The sequence below is a fragment of the Rhineura floridana genome, chromosome 3 (assembly GCF_030035675.1).
Source record: "Rhineura floridana isolate rRhiFlo1 chromosome 3, rRhiFlo1.hap2, whole genome shotgun sequence".
NCBI lineage: Eukaryota > Metazoa > Chordata > Lepidosauria > Squamata > Rhineuridae > Rhineura > Rhineura floridana.
The window spans coordinates 7,030,109-7,049,488 of record NC_084482.1 but is presented as its reverse complement, the minus strand read 5'-3'; the positions used below and the strand labels follow the sequence as shown (position 1 = coordinate 7,049,488).

General features: G+C 45.1%; 1 protein-coding gene across 2 annotated transcripts in view; it reads left to right on the top strand.

The window, feature by feature from the left end:
- Positions 1-19,380, top strand: part of SLC6A8 (solute carrier family 6 member 8) — a 44,309-nt gene that overhangs the window by 16,182 nt on the left and 8,747 nt on the right. The window contains exons 5-12 of one of the 2 annotated variants that reach the window (XM_061614208.1): positions 1,714-1,848; positions 2,404-2,507; positions 6,434-6,558; positions 10,015-10,127; positions 10,267-10,404; positions 14,519-14,621; positions 15,510-15,695; positions 17,339-17,439. In XM_061614208.1, coding sequence (XP_061470192.1) covers positions 1,714-1,848; positions 2,404-2,507; positions 6,434-6,558; positions 10,015-10,127; positions 10,267-10,404; positions 14,519-14,621; positions 15,510-15,695; positions 17,339-17,439 — 1,005 coding nt within the window. The remainder of the gene's footprint in view (positions 1-1,713; positions 1,849-2,403; positions 2,508-6,433; positions 6,559-10,014; positions 10,128-10,266; positions 10,405-14,518; positions 14,622-15,509; positions 15,696-17,338; positions 17,440-19,380) is intronic. The other variant, XM_061614209.1, reaches the window with a different exon arrangement.

Here is a 19,380-nt window from a genome sequence, read left to right as displayed (position 1 = left end):
TACTCAGAAGTAAGCTCCATTGGGTTCAGTGGGACCTGCTCCCAGGTAAAGATACATTGGATTGTAGCCTTAGACTACCTAATGCTCGGGCTGGCCCCAAGTCAACTTGCTTGGATTCTTGTACTCATCTGCTGTGCTGCCAAAGGGGCAATGGGAGGATTAATGCCCATGCTGTGCGGTATATTCTGGTGATTGATGGTGGAAGAGCACGGCTGTTTGCTATCCCACCCAGTTCTTGCCTGTTCTACTTCCCAGACTTCTGAGTTAACGCTAAAGTGCTGCAACAAAGGAAAGATTCTGTATAACACACACACAGAGCACTTTCTCTTTCGATTGATTTATTTATACCCCGCCCTTCCAGCAGGAGCCTAGGGCAGCAAACAGAAACACTAAAAACACTTTAAAACATCATAAAAAGACCTTAAAATACATTAAAACAAAACAATGTTAAAAACATTAAAAAAAACTTTAAAAACATCTTTTAAAAAAGGGTTAAAGATATTAAAAGACATATTAAAAGCAATTCTAACACAGACGCAGACTGGGTCTTCTCTTTCTCTGTCGCTGAAATACCTTAGCCTTTGGGCACTGTTTCCACCCCAGCCTAGGGTTATTCACATGATATACTTAGCAGGTGTGCAATCTGCACTCGCTAACTAGTTGAGCTGTACACTCGTATAGTTATTCACACGGTGTTCAATGAATGCACAGTCTGTGTATGCAATAGCTGAACTGTACAAATCAACAAGTGTACACTCTCACACAGATGCTTGAACATGTGTGAAATATCTTGTATTTGTGTTCAATGTAATGAGTGAACAAATCTCTTACCTGCAAATGATGTGTGCCATAGAACCCCAGAATGTTGCAAAGGATTCTGGGGCATCTTCTAGGCAGGGTACCCAGCTCACATGGGGCGCTGGTCAGGAACGTTGCCCTATCTGAACTGAGAGAGCACCTTAGAAGTCACCTAGCACTCCCCTGCAGCTGCACATTACCAGGGGAGGCCAATAGTTGTGGCCAAGTTACCACTTCAGTGGAGACTGTCATGCTTCTTCTCTGTGAGGAACCCCTGAGAAACTTCTGAGGAACTCCAGGGCTTCTTGGCGTATATTTGGAAAGCCACTGCCACAGTCTACCCACCACACTGCTTTCTCTGCACACAAAGCAAGCAGGATGTTCATGCTGTGGAATCAGTATGCAGATTGCCCCTCGCTTTCCTAAAAGCTGCCCTGTGACTCCAGGGGCTATAATTAGGGTTGCCACTTATTTTTTAAAAACTTCCCCCCACCCCGTACTGCTCCTGCAGTGATTGATGTGATTGGTGGGGAAAGCTTCATTTGTAACATGTCCCCATGTCACACTGCTGTTAAAGGTGCAGGAGCATGGCCAATTAAGAGGTGGCTGCTGTAAAATAATAATAATAGTAATAGTAATAATTTGTGCACTTTTGCAATGCTATCCTGTGGTATTTCAGGTATACTTTCACAAACATTCAAGAATTTTGTTGCACTTTTTAAATTAAGTTTTTAAAACTGAATTTTCCAAAAAGAGGAAAAAATGCAAATACAATCAGACAATACATAATCAAAACAATGTGTTCTGTATTGCACATGTTTTTGCCCCTCCTTTGCCTCCCCAATAATGAGCTGAGAAAACAAGGCTTTTCCCTGTAGTCGTAACTCTTCCCCCCCTTTTCCTCCTTTAACACAGATTGTCTACTTCACTGCTACATTCCCTTACGTGGTGCTCATTATACTGCTAATCCGAGGGGTGATGCTGCCTGGAGCTCAGGATGGGATAATCTACTATCTCAAACCCGACTGGTCCAAACTGGCCTCCCCTCAGGTAAAGAGAAGGCATGGGGTGGGGGATACAGAAGTAGGGTTGCCAACTTATTAACCAGCTTCTGTAGCTATAAGAGCAACTTAGTATGCATGAATTAACACAAGGGTGGGCAACCTGTGGCCAGTCAGCATGGCCAATGGTTTGGGATGATGGGAGCTGGAATCTAGGAACATCCAGAGGGCTGCAGGCTCATCCCTGAATTAACACAATGCACCAAAAGGATAGTAACAGAAAAGAGAAAACAAGCAGGTGCAGGAGGTATATAAACCAGTTATATACCAGATATATAAACTCCAGTGCATTGGGAGCAAATATCTCTGTGTCAGTGGAATTTATTAGATGACTTGCTCTAAAAGGTGCCACTAACGTACTGATTGCTGCAACTATAACCTTTTTACAACATGAATATACATTTATTGCCAGTCAGTTATTGCAGATCAGCAGTGGATGGTTGAAAAGTTGGCAACTCTGTTCAGAAGGGGCTTGGAACCAGGACTCCTGGGTTCTCCCCTGTCATACCTCAATCTCTCTCTCTCTTTTCTTTTTCTCTCTCAGGTGTGGATCGATGCTGGGACCCAAATCTTTTTCTCGTATGCCATAGGACTGGGGGCACTCACTGCCCTGGGCAGCTATAACCGGTTCAACAACAATTGCTATAAGTGAGAGCCCATTTCCTATGCAACCAACAGGGGGGCAAGCAGGCAGGGCATAGGAAGAACATGCTATGCCCTGTAGGGTTGCCATCATTCCCCCAACTGGCAGGGCTCTTGTCTCTTGAACAGGTGGAAATTCAACAGGCAAAGCACCATCCATTATCTCTAGGCAAGAGAAAGCTGATCCTGTTGAATTGCAACTGATAGAGTCATTGAGTTGGAAGGGATCTTGGAGATCATCTAGTCCAGTGCCCTGCTCAATGCAGGATCTGCAAGGCTGGATGGAACTACAGCATCCTTGACAGATGGCCATCCTGTCTCTGCCTAAATACTTCCACCAAAGGATAGTCTGTTCCACTGTTGGAGTCTGTTCCACTGTTGGACAGCTTGACCCCATCATTACTTGGCTTTTAGGCAATATGTAAAAATTGTGGTTTTTCAGAGGGCATTTGTGTCCAGTTTGTTGGTCTAGGGCAGTCTTCTCTAACTTGGTGCCCTCCAGTTGTTGCTGAACTACAACTCCCATTATCCGTGCGCATTGGCCATGCTGGCTGCAGCTGATGGGATTTGGAGTCCAACAGTATCTGGAGGGCCACAGGCTCCCCATCCTCCCAGCCCAGGGGCATGGATGTCCTGGATTCATTTCCCAGACACACCTCTGCACCACGGGAAAGATGGGCTGCTGCACTTTCATACAATTGTGCCTCCAGTAGTAGGCCTGATCTTCAGCTGTTAGCGAGTGATTCTGCTTATCTCGCCATACCGTGAAAAGCTTCACCTGCTGATTTCTGCACATCAGACAAGGTTGTCGCATGTGCAAGAGCAGACCAGGCCAGGGTTTTTTGTTTACTTGTTTTCCTGGCCAATTGGGCAACCCTAGATATCAACCCTAGACTTGTCCAGTGTGCAGGACAGCATTCCATCTGGTAATAAAACAATAATTATCTGGCAATAAAATAGTACATAATAATTTTGTGGCTGATGACCACTCAGTTTTGCCTCTCTCTTTTCTCCTCCATATAAATGAAGTTATTATGCGCAATATCATTAGAGCAGGGCAGAGAACGAAAAGAACAACTCCCATCTTCCTTCCCCACTCTCTGCCTGTTTTCTTACACTGGTAGATTCTCAGCTGTGACTGTGAGGCAGGAATGGGGATCCTGTGTGGCCTTCCAGATATTGTTGGACTCCCAGTTCCCTTCAGCTCCAGCAAGCATGGCCAATGGTCAGGGATGATAGGAGTTTATTTATTATTACATTTATCTCCCACCTTTCCTCCAAGGTGCAATATCTAAGGTGGCATCCAAACATGGTTCTCCTCCTCCTGATGTTAGCCTCACAACAACCCTGCGAGGTAGGTTAGACTGAGCGACAGTGACTGGCCCAAGGTCACCCAGGAATTGTAGTTGAACAGTGTCTGGAGGGCCACAGGCTCCCATCCGGGCATAAGGGATCTTACAATCTTAAATTGCTCTATCTGACAGTGCATACTTAAACATGCCTACGCAGAAGTAAGTCTCATTCACTTCAGTGGGGCTTACTCTCTGGTCTAGGATTGCGGCTGAGGTACATCAAAGGGGGGGGCTGTTTTTCAGGCATATAAACTCAGTGGGATTGTGTTTAAGAACAGGTGCCTGGAAAATGGGTCAGAAGGAGGCTTTAGGGATATATTTCCCAATGGCTGCCCTCTCCCAATTCATGTCTGTGCTTAGTAGCCAGCCGTTGTTTTCTACTAGCCCAGCTGTAAAGTCAAATCCCAATGCAATAGTACCTGTAAAAGCAAGAGTGTATCTAGGCAAGTTGGACCTTTATCATCAGGGATGAGTTAATGAAAGGAAAACAATTTTAAATATGTAATGTGTTTTTCTTTTCTCTTTTGTAAATAGAGTTTTGAACTGGGTTCCTGCTGGGAGGAAGGGCAGGATATAAATCAAATAATAAATAAATAAAGTGGTTGTTATATAAAGTTATATTATATACAGTCTCATACAAACTTTTCAGATGCCTTGGTGCAATGGGGTGTCTCTTTATAGTGGTGCTGCTGGAGGAGGATCAACAGGCAATTTGGGTGGGCTGATGCCAGACATGACAGGGCTCCTCCTACACCTTTAGTAGATGTGTAGGGGCTGCGCAATAGCTGAAATTCCCTCTTCTACACAACTGTTAAGGTGTAGTAGTAAGAGCCCAGGCCTCATTTCCATCTCGCCATCCTGTTGGCAATTTGGGACCATTCGGAGCAATTTAAATCCCACATAAATTGATCCAGAGAGCCACCTTGGGTCTATTTGATTTTGCCTGGAGCTGGATAAGGACACCTAATGCTTGTAGTGCTGAATCTCCCAGAAACATAGTCAGAGGCAGTATGCTTCTGAATACCGGTTGCTGTAAACCACAGGAGGGGAGTGTGCTCTTGCGCTCAGGTCCTGCTTGTGGGCTTTCCATAGGGGCATCTGGATGGCCACTGTGAGAACAGGATGCTGGACTAGATGGGCCGCTGGCCTGATCCAGCAGGGCTCTTCTTTATGTTCTAAACAAAATAGTTCAGGGGATTTACTCAGTTGCAGATACCTTCCAAATCATTCACTTCTGCCAAACATTCCTGCTCATGGAGGATTTCCAGGACAATCCCTGTCTTCTCTAAAATAAGTGCCACTGAAATCATTGGGACTTACTGCCAGGAAAGTGTTTATAGGACTGTGCACTTATCTGAGAGTAAGTCCCAATAAGGTCAATGGGATTTACTCCTCAGTAGATATGTATAAGATTACACAGTTAGGGAAAAGGAGACAGGGAAGCTGCCAAGCTGGATAAAAAACTTTACACTATGCACCCAGATGTAATAATTATTTCATTTGTCCACATGAAAATCTCATCAGATGCAACTAGAAGAAGCTGCAAGTCCACTGACAAATTTCTGGATGCTCCTTTGAACAGAGCTCTGTAGGGTGGACAGTGCTTGTGAAGGGAATGATGGGCAAGCAAGCAGTTCCATTCTCAAGGTTCCTTTCATTCTGCACTTCCTCCTCTTGCTGGTGTTGGATGAAAGCCAGGGATGGTGTCTTCCAGAAGTTGTTGGATTCCATCTCTCATCAGCCTCCCAGCCAGCATGGCCAATGGTCAGGCATGATGGGAACTGTAGTCCAACAATATCTGGAAGGCCACAGCTTCCTCATCCCTGCACTAAGCAGTACAACTCAACTCCCTGTTGCATGCCCATGTGGACACTCTTAAGGTCACCCTGCCTGACTCCATCTCTGCACTGCCTCCTCCTGGCCTGACCTTGGGTCACATGCATGTACCCCAAACGCTCAGTGATTCTTCCCACCCTGATGCTTTCTGCTTGTGCTTGGCTCAGAGACATGCATGGCAAAACACCTCACATCCTGCTGCTGCTACTTGGTTAGCAGCCTGAACTTATGCAGAATTAGGCTTAGAATCATAGAATAGTAGAGTTGCAAGGGGCCTACAAGGCCATCGAGTCCAACCCCCTGCTCAATGCAGGAATCCAAATCAGAGCATTCCCAACAGATGGCTGTCCAGCTGCCTCTTGAATGCTTGCTGAAACCTGTTAAAGTACATGGACTTACTTGCACCAAATTTGACATAAGACTGTACGCTTCACAGTGGAGTATCATCTGGTCCTGGAATGCTATCTGCCAGTGCAAAATGGGTATTTGCAGCTGGTGAGATGGTGAATGCATTTGTTGATGCCTGTTCATTGGGCCTTTCATCACGTTGCTAATAAAGTTCCCCTTTGGTGCCCATTTTTTATCAAATAGGAAGCTGCCTTGCACAGAGCCAGAGCAATGGTCCATCTAGCTCAGAGCTGACTGGTAGCAGCTCTCCAGGTTTTCGGACAGCTGCAATACAAAACTCCCTGCCAGCCTGCAGGCACCATTTCATAGCTATCACTCTTTGCCTTCCCTCCCCAGAGACGCCATCATCCTGGCGCTGATTAATAGTGGGACCAGCTTCTTCTCTGGCTTTGTGGTGTTCTCCATTCTGGGCTTCATGGCGGCAGAGCAGGGAGTTGACATCTCCAAGGTGGCTGAATCCGGTGAGTGCTGGGACCGCCTGTCACAGAGTCGCCTGGGGGAGTGAGATGATTGGTGGACTCCACCATTCCGTGAGAGGTACAGCAATGGGAAGGGGAGTCCGCACATTGGAACCCATAGTCTTGAGTCCCTCAACTCCAAGACCTCATATACAGTATATATATAAAGTTAGCTCTGTGTCTGTGTATATGTGTGTGTGGATTGTAGTATGTAAGCATCAGCTGCAGAATGATGTAGGCAGGGTCAGTCCCGTCGATCATTCCAATCCTTTTGGAACAATGATCAGGTGGGAAGGGCCCACAGAATTGATCCTGCCGACATGATTCCAGTGTTCTGATACAACCTGTGCAAAGGACATCACAATGGGAATACTGTCTATCATCAGACTTGGAAACATAGATGGGCCACATCTAGGGCCTATGTATGTGTTTCATGGGTTTGTCCCACAAGCAAAGTCATCTCTCTGGGGCACAGCACACAGAATCTCTATTTTTGTTTAAAATAGGAGGGGCTAACCAGTGGCTCTCCAGATGTTGTTGGACTACAACTCCCCATCACCCCTCAGGTTTGGCCATTCTGGCTGGAACTAATAGAAGTTGGACTTCAGCAACATCTGGAGGGCCACAGGTTCGCCACTCCTGGATTTAAGACAAAGACATATGTATACACACACAAAACAAGTTTCTATCCCTCGTGGTTCTGAAGGAAAGCCTAAGAATGTCTCCTTGCTTTTGAACAAATTAAAAAAAATGACTTGAGAATTGTGATGCTCAAAAATAAAGCAAATGTAATTAATTAGTATAACCTATTCTGATTGCATAGATGTTATTTCCTTAAGAACAAAAAGGGGAAGGGAACAGCCCTCTCTTTTCCTTCACACAAAGCAGCAGGAATCTTTCAGCTGTCTTGTTAACCCCATTCTTCTCCTCCCTTTGGCTCAGCTACCTGTCTTTTAAATCTCACCATAACTGTACCTTGGCATCTGTTCCCTTGTCAGCTGGCTAAGCCACAAGGCAGCTCAAGTGAGCCTGACAAAGGGTGCAGGGAAAGCTAATATTCTATCTGAAAGGTATCCCTAGATCATTGCTTTAGAGGAGGGAATGGGAACTTGTGGATCCAGCTCCCGTTAGCTCCATTCAGCATTGCCAATGGTGAGAGACGACAGGAGTTGGGTCCAACAAAATTTGGAGGGCCGCAGGTCCCCCACCCCTGTATTTGAGCCTTGCTAGAAAGCTGTGTAAACTTGGAACAAAACAAATTACCCTCTATTTAAAAATATTCTCTGCAGCTGCTGTTGTTTTCAGTTAGCACAGAGTTTAGAAATTTTCAGCCTGAATGTTACTTGATGGAACTATAGGATATCAATCTCAGGAAGCCATTTACATCTCTACGGTTTGAGCCTTATGGAGATAGAAATGCACTTAATTATATGAGGAGACCAAGTGAGCATAGATTCTTTCAACTGGAGGAAATGAGTCAGAGGATCTTCCTCATTGTCTCTTTATACGACCAATTTATGATCCGATGAGGAAAGAATATCTAAAGGATTTGTTGCCTAAGGTCCATACTTGGCTAACTAGGTTTAAATGTATTTATGCTGTGAATGGTATTAACATGTTGTCCATGCTTGTGGTACTGTTACTGTTGCTGCTGCTAAAGCTAGGAATGGATTTAAAACATTTTACATCAGGTGTGGGGAAACCTGTGGACCCTCCAAATGTTGCTGGACCACAGTTCCCATCATTGATGCCCATTGGCCATGCTTGCTGAAGCTGATGAGAGCTGTAGTTCTGCAACATCAGGAGGGCCAAAGGTTTCCCCACACCTGTTTTAGATAGTCAGTTACAAAGGGATGGGTTTTATCTGTTTTGATGAATTTGAATAGTTTCTCTTCTTTTCATCATTTTATATACCCAGATTTGTGTTTTAAATATGTTGTTTATTAGTATTTGCTTTGTTTTATTATTGAAAAAGCACTATCCCTTGTCAACACCTTTTGGTAAAGAAATAAACATGGGCCAAGAAAAGTTGGTTTTTGAGACCTCTGTGGATTGTGCAGATTATATTTCCTTATTTTGTACAACTGATGGTTCGGCTCTGCCTGTCGTGAGAATAGCAAGAATCTATGCAGGACACTGAGGCCCTGCCCGTGATAGTGCCAATCAACCTTCCCTCTCCTTGGCTCCTAATATTTTATCATGTGCTGCCCTCATACTTCAAAGCCATAAGGGCTGGCAATATGTTTTGACTTGAGAAGAAAAAAGCGGAGATTCTTTGGGTGCTATTACCCGTTTCAGCACTTGTGTTGCACAGTTGTGGAGCTGCGGCAGGACTGTGAAGTCTAGAGCCAGGGCCGGATTTATGTACAAGCTAAACAATCTACAGCTAGGGCCTCACATGACAAGGAGCCTCGCGTTAGATAGAAAGAAGGGAGGGAAAGTTCATAACATTACCACCGGGAAACCATAAACATCATACAAAATGAAGATAATTTTTGGTAGGTATTGAATATCATTGTTGCAGCTCACTTGCCAAAAACAGTAAACAATTCTATAGAATGTCGTACACTTGTGACCTTTTGGATTCTTGCAGAAAACAGCCTGCATGTATATATAAATTATACCTAAATGAAAAATGAAATGGACTGCCTTCAAGTCGATTCCGACTTATGGCATCCCTATGAATAGAGTTTTCATGGTAAGCGGTATTCAGAGTGGGTTTACCATTGCCATCCTCTGAGGCTGAGAGGCAGTGCCTGGCCCAAGGTCACCCAGTGAGCTTCATGGCTGTGTGGGGATTCAAACCCTGGTCTCCCAGGTGGTAGTTCAATACTCTAACCACTATGCCACACTGGCTCTCATCTAATTTATATATTACAACCTTATATTGTTTAATTGTGTTATGTGTTTGACAAACTCCTAAATAAAGAATGTGTACACATATAACTTGCATTTTAATACCTATATTACACAATGATCAAATTCCGTTTAATTGTACAGCTCGTATTTTGCATTTAAAAATTTTATTTGTTAAAGAGGGAAGGGCCTCATTCATGTCATGGCTTAGGGCCATAACAAGTTTAATTCCTGCCCTGTCTAGAGCCACAGAATCCTTTTTTGGATGCCAGTTATAGTAAGTCCAAGAAATTATTCAAGTTAGTCATGCATAATTTGCTCCACATCCCCAATCAAGAGGAGAACCAAAGAGCTACCCTTGACAACTGGAGTGAGAACCTCATTCCTGCAGCCTTTGGAACTGGAAGCTTCGGTAGTTGCTCCTAAATGCACGCTGGGCATTTATAGATGCTGAGTTATGCCCGAGATGCCAAGTTCAGTGTTCACATGGTGCATACGTGGTGTGACTGACATCTTTGGCTTAAGAGTTCTGCCCATCCCTGATTTAGAATCCAAATGTTCCAGGATTCTAGCCTTGTCTCTTCCTTTTGTCTCCCTCCAAAGGGCCTGGGCTGGCATTTATCGCATACCCAAGAGCTGTCACCCTGATGCCAGTTGCTCCACTCTGGGCCGCCCTCTTTTTCTTCATGCTGCTGCTCCTGGGATTGGATAGCCAGGTAAGAGTTGAGGGGGAGAGGGCAGGAAGGAGCAGAGAAGTGGGCTGTTGTATCACGATGGAGGGGAGAGCAAGTTGCCTTACATCTCACCATTTTCCTTTCCTGCTTTCTCCAACACCTCCCTCTCCCCCTTCCACAGTTTGTGGGCGTTGAAGGCTTTATCACTGGCATCCTGGATTTCTTCCCAACCGCCTACACCTTCCGATTCCAGAGAGAGGTCACTGTGGCTGTCTGCTGTGCTATCTGCTTCTTCATTGAGCTGTCCATGGTGACTGAGGTATACAGCAGTCAATGAGGCACTGTGCGATGGGTGAGCAGGTGGGGAGGCAAGTGAAGGGCGTACACGTCGAACAAGTTTCTGAAAACACCACAGAGGAAGGTTTAGAAGGCGGCAGGCCAAAGACATTTTGGTGGCTTGACTGAGGCAGGAAGCCCAAGTGGCATCCCCAGACACTAAGTAGCACAGGGATTCCTCCATTGGGGAGTTCTCCCTGCATGAGCATCACTGAAATGAATGAGGACCTCATTTTCATAAGCCTCACACAGCAGATATTGTTTAAAAGATTTATATCCTGCCTTTCCATCAAAGGTCCCCAAGGTGGCTTACAATAGATTCAGGCCTGGCTCCAGCAGGTGGCCAGGTCATGCACAGGCCTGAGGGCCCAGGAGCTGACAGGGGCCCCATCACCTCCTCCCATCTTTGTTGCTGCTGGGGCCCGCTAGTCCTGCTACCTCTTCCTCCTCAGTGCTCGTCCCTTCCTTCAGCTCCAAGCTATTCACCACAAGCCCTTTTGCAGCCTCCACCACCAGAAGCACATCAGGCTGCGCTCCCTTGGAAGCAGCCTTCATGACGCAGAAACTTCACCTCATGAAGACTGCTGCAGCTACGGTATCCACAATGCAAAGTGTCCTGTGCCATGGAGGCCAAAGTGCTTCTGGCAGCAGTGGCTGCAGTGGCTGTGGAAGGGCTCATGGCAGATCCTCCAGCTGCTGAAGGGATGCAGGAGTGCTGAGGAGGAGGTGGTGGTAGTAGCACTGGCGATTCCCTGTAGCAACGAAGATGGGCAGTGGGAAGAGGTGAGCAGGCCCAGCACTGGTGGTGGTAAGGGGCCCACTGTGCCCAAGGGCACCAAAAAACCTGGAATCAGCCCTGAATAGATTGTAGTAATATTTCATACACATGCTGAGTGTTCTTTCTAGCAAGAAGGGGTAGACAAACTCCTTGCAGCTTCTCCCTCTGTGGCTGATGGATGGGGCCAGGCTGATTTTCCCCTTACCATGATGTTCTTCCTGGGAGGCAGGGAGTACAATGTCCCAGTGGCCCTTGGTCTCAGGTTCCCAGTTAATTGCACCGTATGGGTCAGGTTTGTCTGTCTTCAATCACACACACACCATACATTTAAAGCACTTTTTTACCACTTTAACTGTCATGGCTTTCCCCAACGAATCGTAGTAACCATAGTTTAAGGGTGCTGACTCACAATTGATCTACGGTTCCCAGCATCTTTAACAACCTACAATTCCCAGGATTCTCCATGATGGTTAAAGTGGTATAAGAGTGCTTTAATTTATGGTGTGGCTGTTACCTTCTTCTCTGCCACCCTCAATGACACCTGAAATCTGCTGTCCAATGTAGTCTACTGTTGCTAGTAGATTTAGGCTCCTCCCTCTGCTCTCATAATTACATCCACAATTTATAAGTAAAACCAATAAAAGGTATAGTAAATGTTTAATTGCAGGTTATTCCTAAACACATGCTTACAACAACAATAAAGAATCAAGATAATTTGTATTGCTCCTCCTTTCAGGCTGTGCAGATTTGGGTCTTTGTTCTTCTACTCGGTCACTTCTAGGCATGTCTGTTTTCACTTACTGATAAATGACTGCAATCTGCCTGCAAAACTAGATCTGAATTATGTAACACCTCAGGTCTAGTGAGGCTTGTTTTGCAAAGCATCTCAGGACTTGAATGAAGTCCACCTGTTGCTGAAATCTTGTAAGGAGCTTTTGCTTGGCCTAAAAGTGCGCATTCTGCAAGGCCTCGATTTCCAAACAGGGAGATAAGGCAACATCACCCTGCCTAGGCGTTCCTTGATGATTGTTTTGTGACTGTAAAAAGCAGCTGAGATGCCTTACAAATGGATTTACTTTGATATATTAAGATTGGCTAGCCTCACCTTGTATGCCACTGTCCCGAATAGGGCATAGCATTGCTTAGGAGAGCTAGGTGAAAGTGACCTGGACAAAGAGATCTGGTTGCAAAGCAGGAAAGATATTGGCTTGAAAATCAGAGAGTATAGGCAAACCTGGGCGTGAATGCTGAAAAATCATTCACACATTTGAACATTCTAGGTAAAATGCTAAAATCTTGCACAAACCCTCACCCCTGGAGCTCCTGGGGGCCTAATGCTTCCTCTTCAGCACTCTATTTGATTAAGTAGCGTATCAAGGGCCTCCATTATGCCTGTTGTCACCACAACTGCACCAGCCACCTGTCCTGTCTGCAGACAAACGGGCTTAAAGTCAGTGGTTGCTGTGCTCTAGAAGTGCAGTCACTAGGCCCAGGGAGAAATCGCTCCATGAGTTGTGTGCAGGAGCTGGCTGTGCACAGCACTGATTGGCTTGGGGCTCTGATGTCACGATACCACTTCCAACCCAGAGCAATTTTGCAACTTTAAAAAAAACTGATCTGAGTTTTAAAAATAAACAAACAAGGTGCTATATGAACATTTCATTGCAATATGTCCTTGTTGTGCTTAATTTTTTAAAATTTTTTGTAAGGGTTGATAGCCCATATGAAGCATTGGCAATAAGACTGAAATCCTAACACACTTACCTTGGAGTAAGCCCCATTGAATTCAATAGGATTTACTTCTGAATAGACATGATTAGGATTGTGCGCGCACACATACATCTTTGTCTTATCTTTTTCCATTCTGTTATTTATCTTTTTTTGCCTTAATTTTTTCTCTCTTACCATTGTGTAATTGATTCAGCTCTTAGTTATGGGAAAAGTCATCATCTGTACTTTCCTTCCATTCAAAATTACATTTTAATGAAGGTTAGTTAACTCTCGTGACTGTTTATTATAATGATGAGAATGTATAAAAACATGGTTTCTAAAGATTTAAAAAACACACACATACAAAAACAAAAAACAGCCAACCACAGGCTCACTAAGTTTACTCAGCCTCCTCAGGGAACTCTGATGCTTGAAGGGACTGCTCCCTTAGCTCTCATGCCTCACGCCTGCCTCCTGGCTAGGTAGCAGGGTGCCAGTGTTAGAAAGCCGTTAGTAAAGATACTGGACTTCTCGCCAGCCTCCTTTCATAGCCAGCCCAACAAAGAGGTAGAATGAGGGCCAGTGTAGACATGATGTTGGTCACATAGCTTGCTCTTCTGCCGTTTATTTTTTAAAAGTAAATAGTGGGGTAGCGGTGGGAAGCCGGACTGGGACTGTGATGGTGTTGGGGAAATGGACTTTAACCCTTTGCCCCTCATGCAGTCCTGCCTGGAGTCACTACCCCTTGCCTGCTATCCAGAATGGGAGGCAAGCCTCCCACTGATGCCCCTTCCTCCCATGAACTTGATCCAGCTCCCCCACTCGACTGGCCCACATGCCAGCAATTTATTTTTTTTAAATCAACTATGTGGTGTAGTGGTTAAGGTGTTGGAATATGACCTGGGAGACCAGGGTTCGAATCCCCATACAGCCATGAAGCTCACTGGGTGACCTTGGGCCAGTCACTGCCTCTCAGCCTCAGAGGGAGGCAGTGGTAACCCCCCTCTGAATACCGCTTACCATGAAAGCCCTATTCATTGGGTCGCCCATAAGTCAGAATCGACTTGAAGGCAGTCCATTTCACTTTTCATTCAAGGACAAACTATGTTCGGCCCTGAGGCAGTAGATTTTGCCAACATTCAAGGGAGGCAAGCTGTCAGTTGTTTATTTCCCCCCCCCTCTTCTTTTACCATGGGTTTTGTGTGTGTGTGGTGGGAGGGAGTAACATTTGGATTTGCCACCTCAAGCCTTTGTCAGGTGGCCTTGCCACCATTCTGTTGCTACAGACTTCTTTGCCTGTTGCCCAGCTCTTCCCCTTAGTACCACCCCTCCCCCTTTCTTCAGTCCTTGTGGTTCCTGAGCAGGAGAAGTGGGTTCACCAAAGTAGCACAGGAAAAAGAAATGTTGCTCCCACTCTTGAGAAATAAGCTGCTCTAACAGCTGTGTAGTGGCAAGGCTGACTCCCTAGTTAGAAGAGCTGGGGTGTTTCAAGAATATTGAAGAGAGGAGCCAGGTGTGAGATAGTAGGGGCCAAGGGATGGGAACAAGAAGCCATTTTGCAAATGTTCTGTTGTTTCATGTCCATCTCACACCAAGGCCTTCCTCCTAGGGGGGCATGTATGTCTTCCAGCTGTTTGATTACTACTCAGCAAGTGGCACAACACTTCTGTGGCAGGCCTTCTGGGAGTGCATAGTGATTGCCTGGATTTACGGTAAGTGCGAGTTGTATCTCTGTTAGGGAGGGAGAGGGGGAAATTTAGTAGACTAAACAGAGAGGTAGTCACAGATGTTGACACTGTATACAGGTCCACCAGAATGTCAGTTGCTTGCCATCAGTGTGTACAGGCTGCGCTCTGGATAAAATAAAGAAGCTGTTTGTAGTCCTCATGGGTGCAGAGGGAGACAACTGTTGCTTTTAAGATGGGTGTCACCTTTGGAGAGTGGATCACTTACAATTTCTAGCACACACCAGACAGCATAAAGCAGCACAAGTAACCCCCATGTTTATTCTGCAAAAAGAAAAATGTATCAGACATGTATCACCCTAGAAACTATATGCTGTGTCCTGTAATTTCAGATCTTTGGAAGCTGGCCTGTGGCTAAGCGGTAGGGCAGGAGAGGGAAATACATGTTCTCAGAAGTGTTATTTTCTCTGGCCAGTCTACATAATAGCTGTGACTTAAACTACATGGGGCCAGGGCAGGCCATTGTCTTAAACAGAAGTCTGCCCCGTTCACATATGGGCGAATGCAATTTAAAGGGCCATAGGGGTCTCTGTGCTGAGCTCTTCCATACGTTTTCTTCCTCTGCCTACACTGTTTTCCCAGCTGTACTTTCACCCAGGCTGGTGAGGTGGGGCGGGGAGAAAATCTCTAGGGAATGAACTGCAGGGATATGAGTGACAAACCAGGAATAAAGGAGAGCAGTTCTTTAGTGTTGAAGTCACAGACCCCAGCCTTCTTTACAAGTGTTTAAAGACATAGGGCCCCCCAAATGGTTCCTAAACCAGCAAAACCCTCTACCAGATAAAGTTATGTCTTCTAGCTGTGGAAATGACCTGCCCGTGAGAACTGTTAACTATCATGTTCTCCCACCCCCAGGACCATTCTGTTCTAAATTCAGTTGTAGGCCCCCAGGAGCAGATGCAGTAGGAGTAGAGAGAGAAAGGGGCCAGCTGGTGCTGAGAGACTATCCTTTTGCAAGCCAGGCTACTCTTCTGTCTTCCCTCTCGGTGCTAAACCCCGGCACTAAAAGCTGGATCAGGGCTGAGGCCTGTCTGTCTTCAGGTATTTTCAGACATGGGGCTCTAAAGTGGTTCTTGCTTTTCTTGGTTTGTTACGTGAATGTAAAAACAACCTGTTGGCCAGAATACTCATTGGTATTACAAATTACACTGTTCAGCTTTCTGTCGTCTTGTATTTTAATTTAATTTAATTCAATTTGTTTGTTACATTTATATGGCACCTTTCCTCCAAGAAGCTTCTGCCTGCAATGTGCAATAGACTCCAAGGCAATTTAAGCCTCATGTGTGAAAATGCCCTTTTAGATGACACCATGGCATTACGTAATTGTTGAACACATGGTCAACATTACTGCAGCAGGCAAAATGTCTCATCAGCAAATCACTTATCACAGATTACGTACCTTTTACAGCAATGTGGTGTCCTCCAGATGTTGTCTGACTACAACTCACATAATCCCTGATCACATTGGCTATGCTGGCTGGGGCTGATGGGAGTTGGAGTGCAATAGCAACTGGAAAGCACCATGCTGGCTACCTCTGCTTTAAGGGTTGTTCTGTTAACTAAGAAACAGACAGTGGAACTATTTCTGGACTTCCTACTTGCAACTGCCAGTGGGGCAAACGGGGCAGGGGGAAGGTTGTATGGCTGAATGCTCCCACAACTGTGTGTGTGTGTGTTTGTGGGGGATACATATAGACAACTAGCTTGTCAAGAGAAAGGGTAGACTACCATTCTTCTAACTGCATGGTGTTTTTTAAAAACAATAAATATATGAGGGACCCCACCACAGTCCAGGAACAGTTTTAACCATGTTCTCTGCTGCTCATATAGACTCATTCTGACACACGCTTATGTTCCCTATTATATTTCACAATCTGGGTGGCTAAAGAGTAACAAAAGGGTGGATTTTATTCCCTCTGCTCTGCCACTGCACGCTCCAGGGTGGAGGAGAACACTGAATGATGATGTTGTGCCACATAATCCGCCCTGGGCTCCTGTTGGGAGGAAGGGCGGGATATAAATAAATAAATAAACAACACCTCTAAACATGACCGCTGATTCTGACCTCACAGTTACCTCACAGCATATAACCCACGTGTGAACATACGTTGAAAACCCGACCTTGCCATTCTTTGGCTGTCTTTATTGGCAGTCCAGTGGAGCAGTTAACTAGTCCACATGAACTTGCCCACTTAGTGACAGTGCATGCAGAGAAAGAATTACAGTTATTCTAGTTTAATCTGCCAAAAGACGTGTGCGCTTGCATATGCATCAAATGTGGACAACAGTTGAAGTTAGCATGTTTTGTTCTGCCCAGTCAAGGCATTTCTGTTTCCCTGTCTGGGCTCCCTACGCTGTGTTGTGCCCTTAAAAGGACCCTGTTTTATCTGTAGCAGCTAAGAGAGAAAGGAGGAGCCGGCTAGCCTAGGAGGGACGAGGGTTTTTTGGGAGGTCGCGGGCGGGGTTGGAGTAAGGAAACAGGAAGGAAAAAGACTTTTGCTCAAGTCTCACAGAGGCAGCATGTCTCTGAATACAGTCTGCTGCTATTGCCCTCATGCCCTGTTTATGGGCTTCCCATAGCCATGTGATTGGCTGCTGAAACAGGAGGCTGGCCTGATCAGGCCTTTGGTCCAATCCAGCAGGGCTCTTCTTATGTTCTTATGCGCTCTCCCAACAACCTCCAGGCGCTGACCGTTTCATGGATGACATTGCCTGCATGGTTGGTTACCGGCCCTTCCCGTGGATGAAGTGGTGCTGGATGTTCCTGACTCCTCTTGTCTGCCTGGTAATAAACCCTCCAGAGTGGGATTCTAAGGGGGAGAATAGTATGGACCATGGATGCAGAGACATTTCTGGCATGCCAACATAAAAGCTTTCTATATTCTTCACTCAACTGTTCCCTGCTCCACTCGCAGCAGGATTCCTGGGCATTAAACTGTTGGATAACAGGCAGAAATCCAGCAGGAAAAGCTTCATCTGTTAAATCTCTATGTGTATGTGTGAATCTAACTGCCGTTAAAGTCACACAAGGAAGATCAGCAAAATGAGGTAACAATTCTATTCTTGAGCTAAAGAAATGAAACTAGTGAAGCTTTTCCAGCTCAGAACAGGGTAGCGGCCTCTTTTTATTGACCCTGCTTGCCAGCCTTTAGCAGCAGTCAGGCATGCACACATACACAGAGAGGGAAAGAGATAGAGATTGAGATTTAATGTCTGAAGCTTTTCCAGGAACAGAGGTAAGTGGTAGGAAAAGGTTCATCTGCTAACATTTTCTCTTTCAACCTTATCCCAGTCTGTGTCTGTGCTGGAATTGCTTTTTAAGATGTTTTTAAAGTTGTTTTTTAAAGCTGTTTTTAAGATGCTTTGTTTTAATATATTTTAAAATACTTTGCTTTTAAAATGTTTTAAAGTATTTTTAATGTTTTTGTTTGCTGCCTTGGGCTCCTTCTGGGAGGAAGGGTGGGATATACATTTAATAAATAATAAATAAATAATAACATTTTTAATTTTTTTAAAAATTGTATATTTGTTTTTAATGTTTTTAATTGATATAAACTGCCCGGAGAGCTTCGGCTATGGGGTGGTATACAAATGCAATAAATAAATCAATAAATTTGTACATCGAACTGGTGTTAAACAGCTAGACAAGGAGGCAAAAAAAAGGTGGCAGCTATAGCTCCAGACCAAATGTGGGCAAAGCAGCACCTGGGGGGGGGGGTGGCGGCGTGACACACACAAATGGCCCTTCAGGGGTGCAAGACTGGGCGAAAACATTTTGGAGCCGGAGGCAGAAAATCCAAAATGACACATTTCCTTTCCCATTAATTAAGACGGCATTCAATTCCCTGGGGAAATTCACCTGCAGAAGACTCACTGACGTTAACAGAAATTACCGTACTCTTGTGCCACTCCTTTTCAACAGACAATGTGCATCCAAACTTCCTCCAAGGATTGTGCTCCATGTTAAGGAGTGAGAAGATGAATACATAATTTTGGATTTTGTGCCTCAGACACTCATATGTCATGCAGCAGCTCCACGATGCATCAGGTCTGTCTTGTCCATCTCTCACTGTGCTGTCCTTGGGGGTATTCAGAATCTGCAATCTGAGGTGGTTGTCTCATCTTCTTATATCATGATGAGGCCAACTCCAGGCAAAAGAAGAAAAAAGTCCATTTTATCTCCTCCACTGACCTGGAATAGTCTCATTGGTAGCTAAAGGTAGAGATGCAGCTGCTTGCAAGCAGAAGAGTGCTCTGCATTTTTCTTCTCAGATTGTGTCTTTATTAAATTTGTATTCCGCCCTTCCTCCCAGAAGGAGCCCAGGGTGGCAAGCAAAAACACTCTAAAACTTCTTAAGAACAAAAGACTTTAAAACATATGAAAACAAAACTTCTTTAAAAACATCTTTTTTAAAAAAGCTTTAAAAACATCTAAAAAAGCAATTCCAAACACAGTTGCAGTCTGGGATAAGGTCTGAACTTAAAAAGCTTGTTGAAAGAGGAAGGTCTTCAGTGGGTGCCGAAAAGATAACAGAGATGGTGCCTGTGTGATATTTAAGGGGAGGGAATTCCCAAAGGGTAGGTGCCACTGAACTAAAAGTCCGCTTCCTATGTGGTGTGGAATGGACCTCCTGATCAGATGGTATCTGCAGGAGGCCCTCACCTGCAGAGCGCAGTGATGGACTGGATATATAAAGGGTAAGATGATCTTTCAGGTATCCTGGTC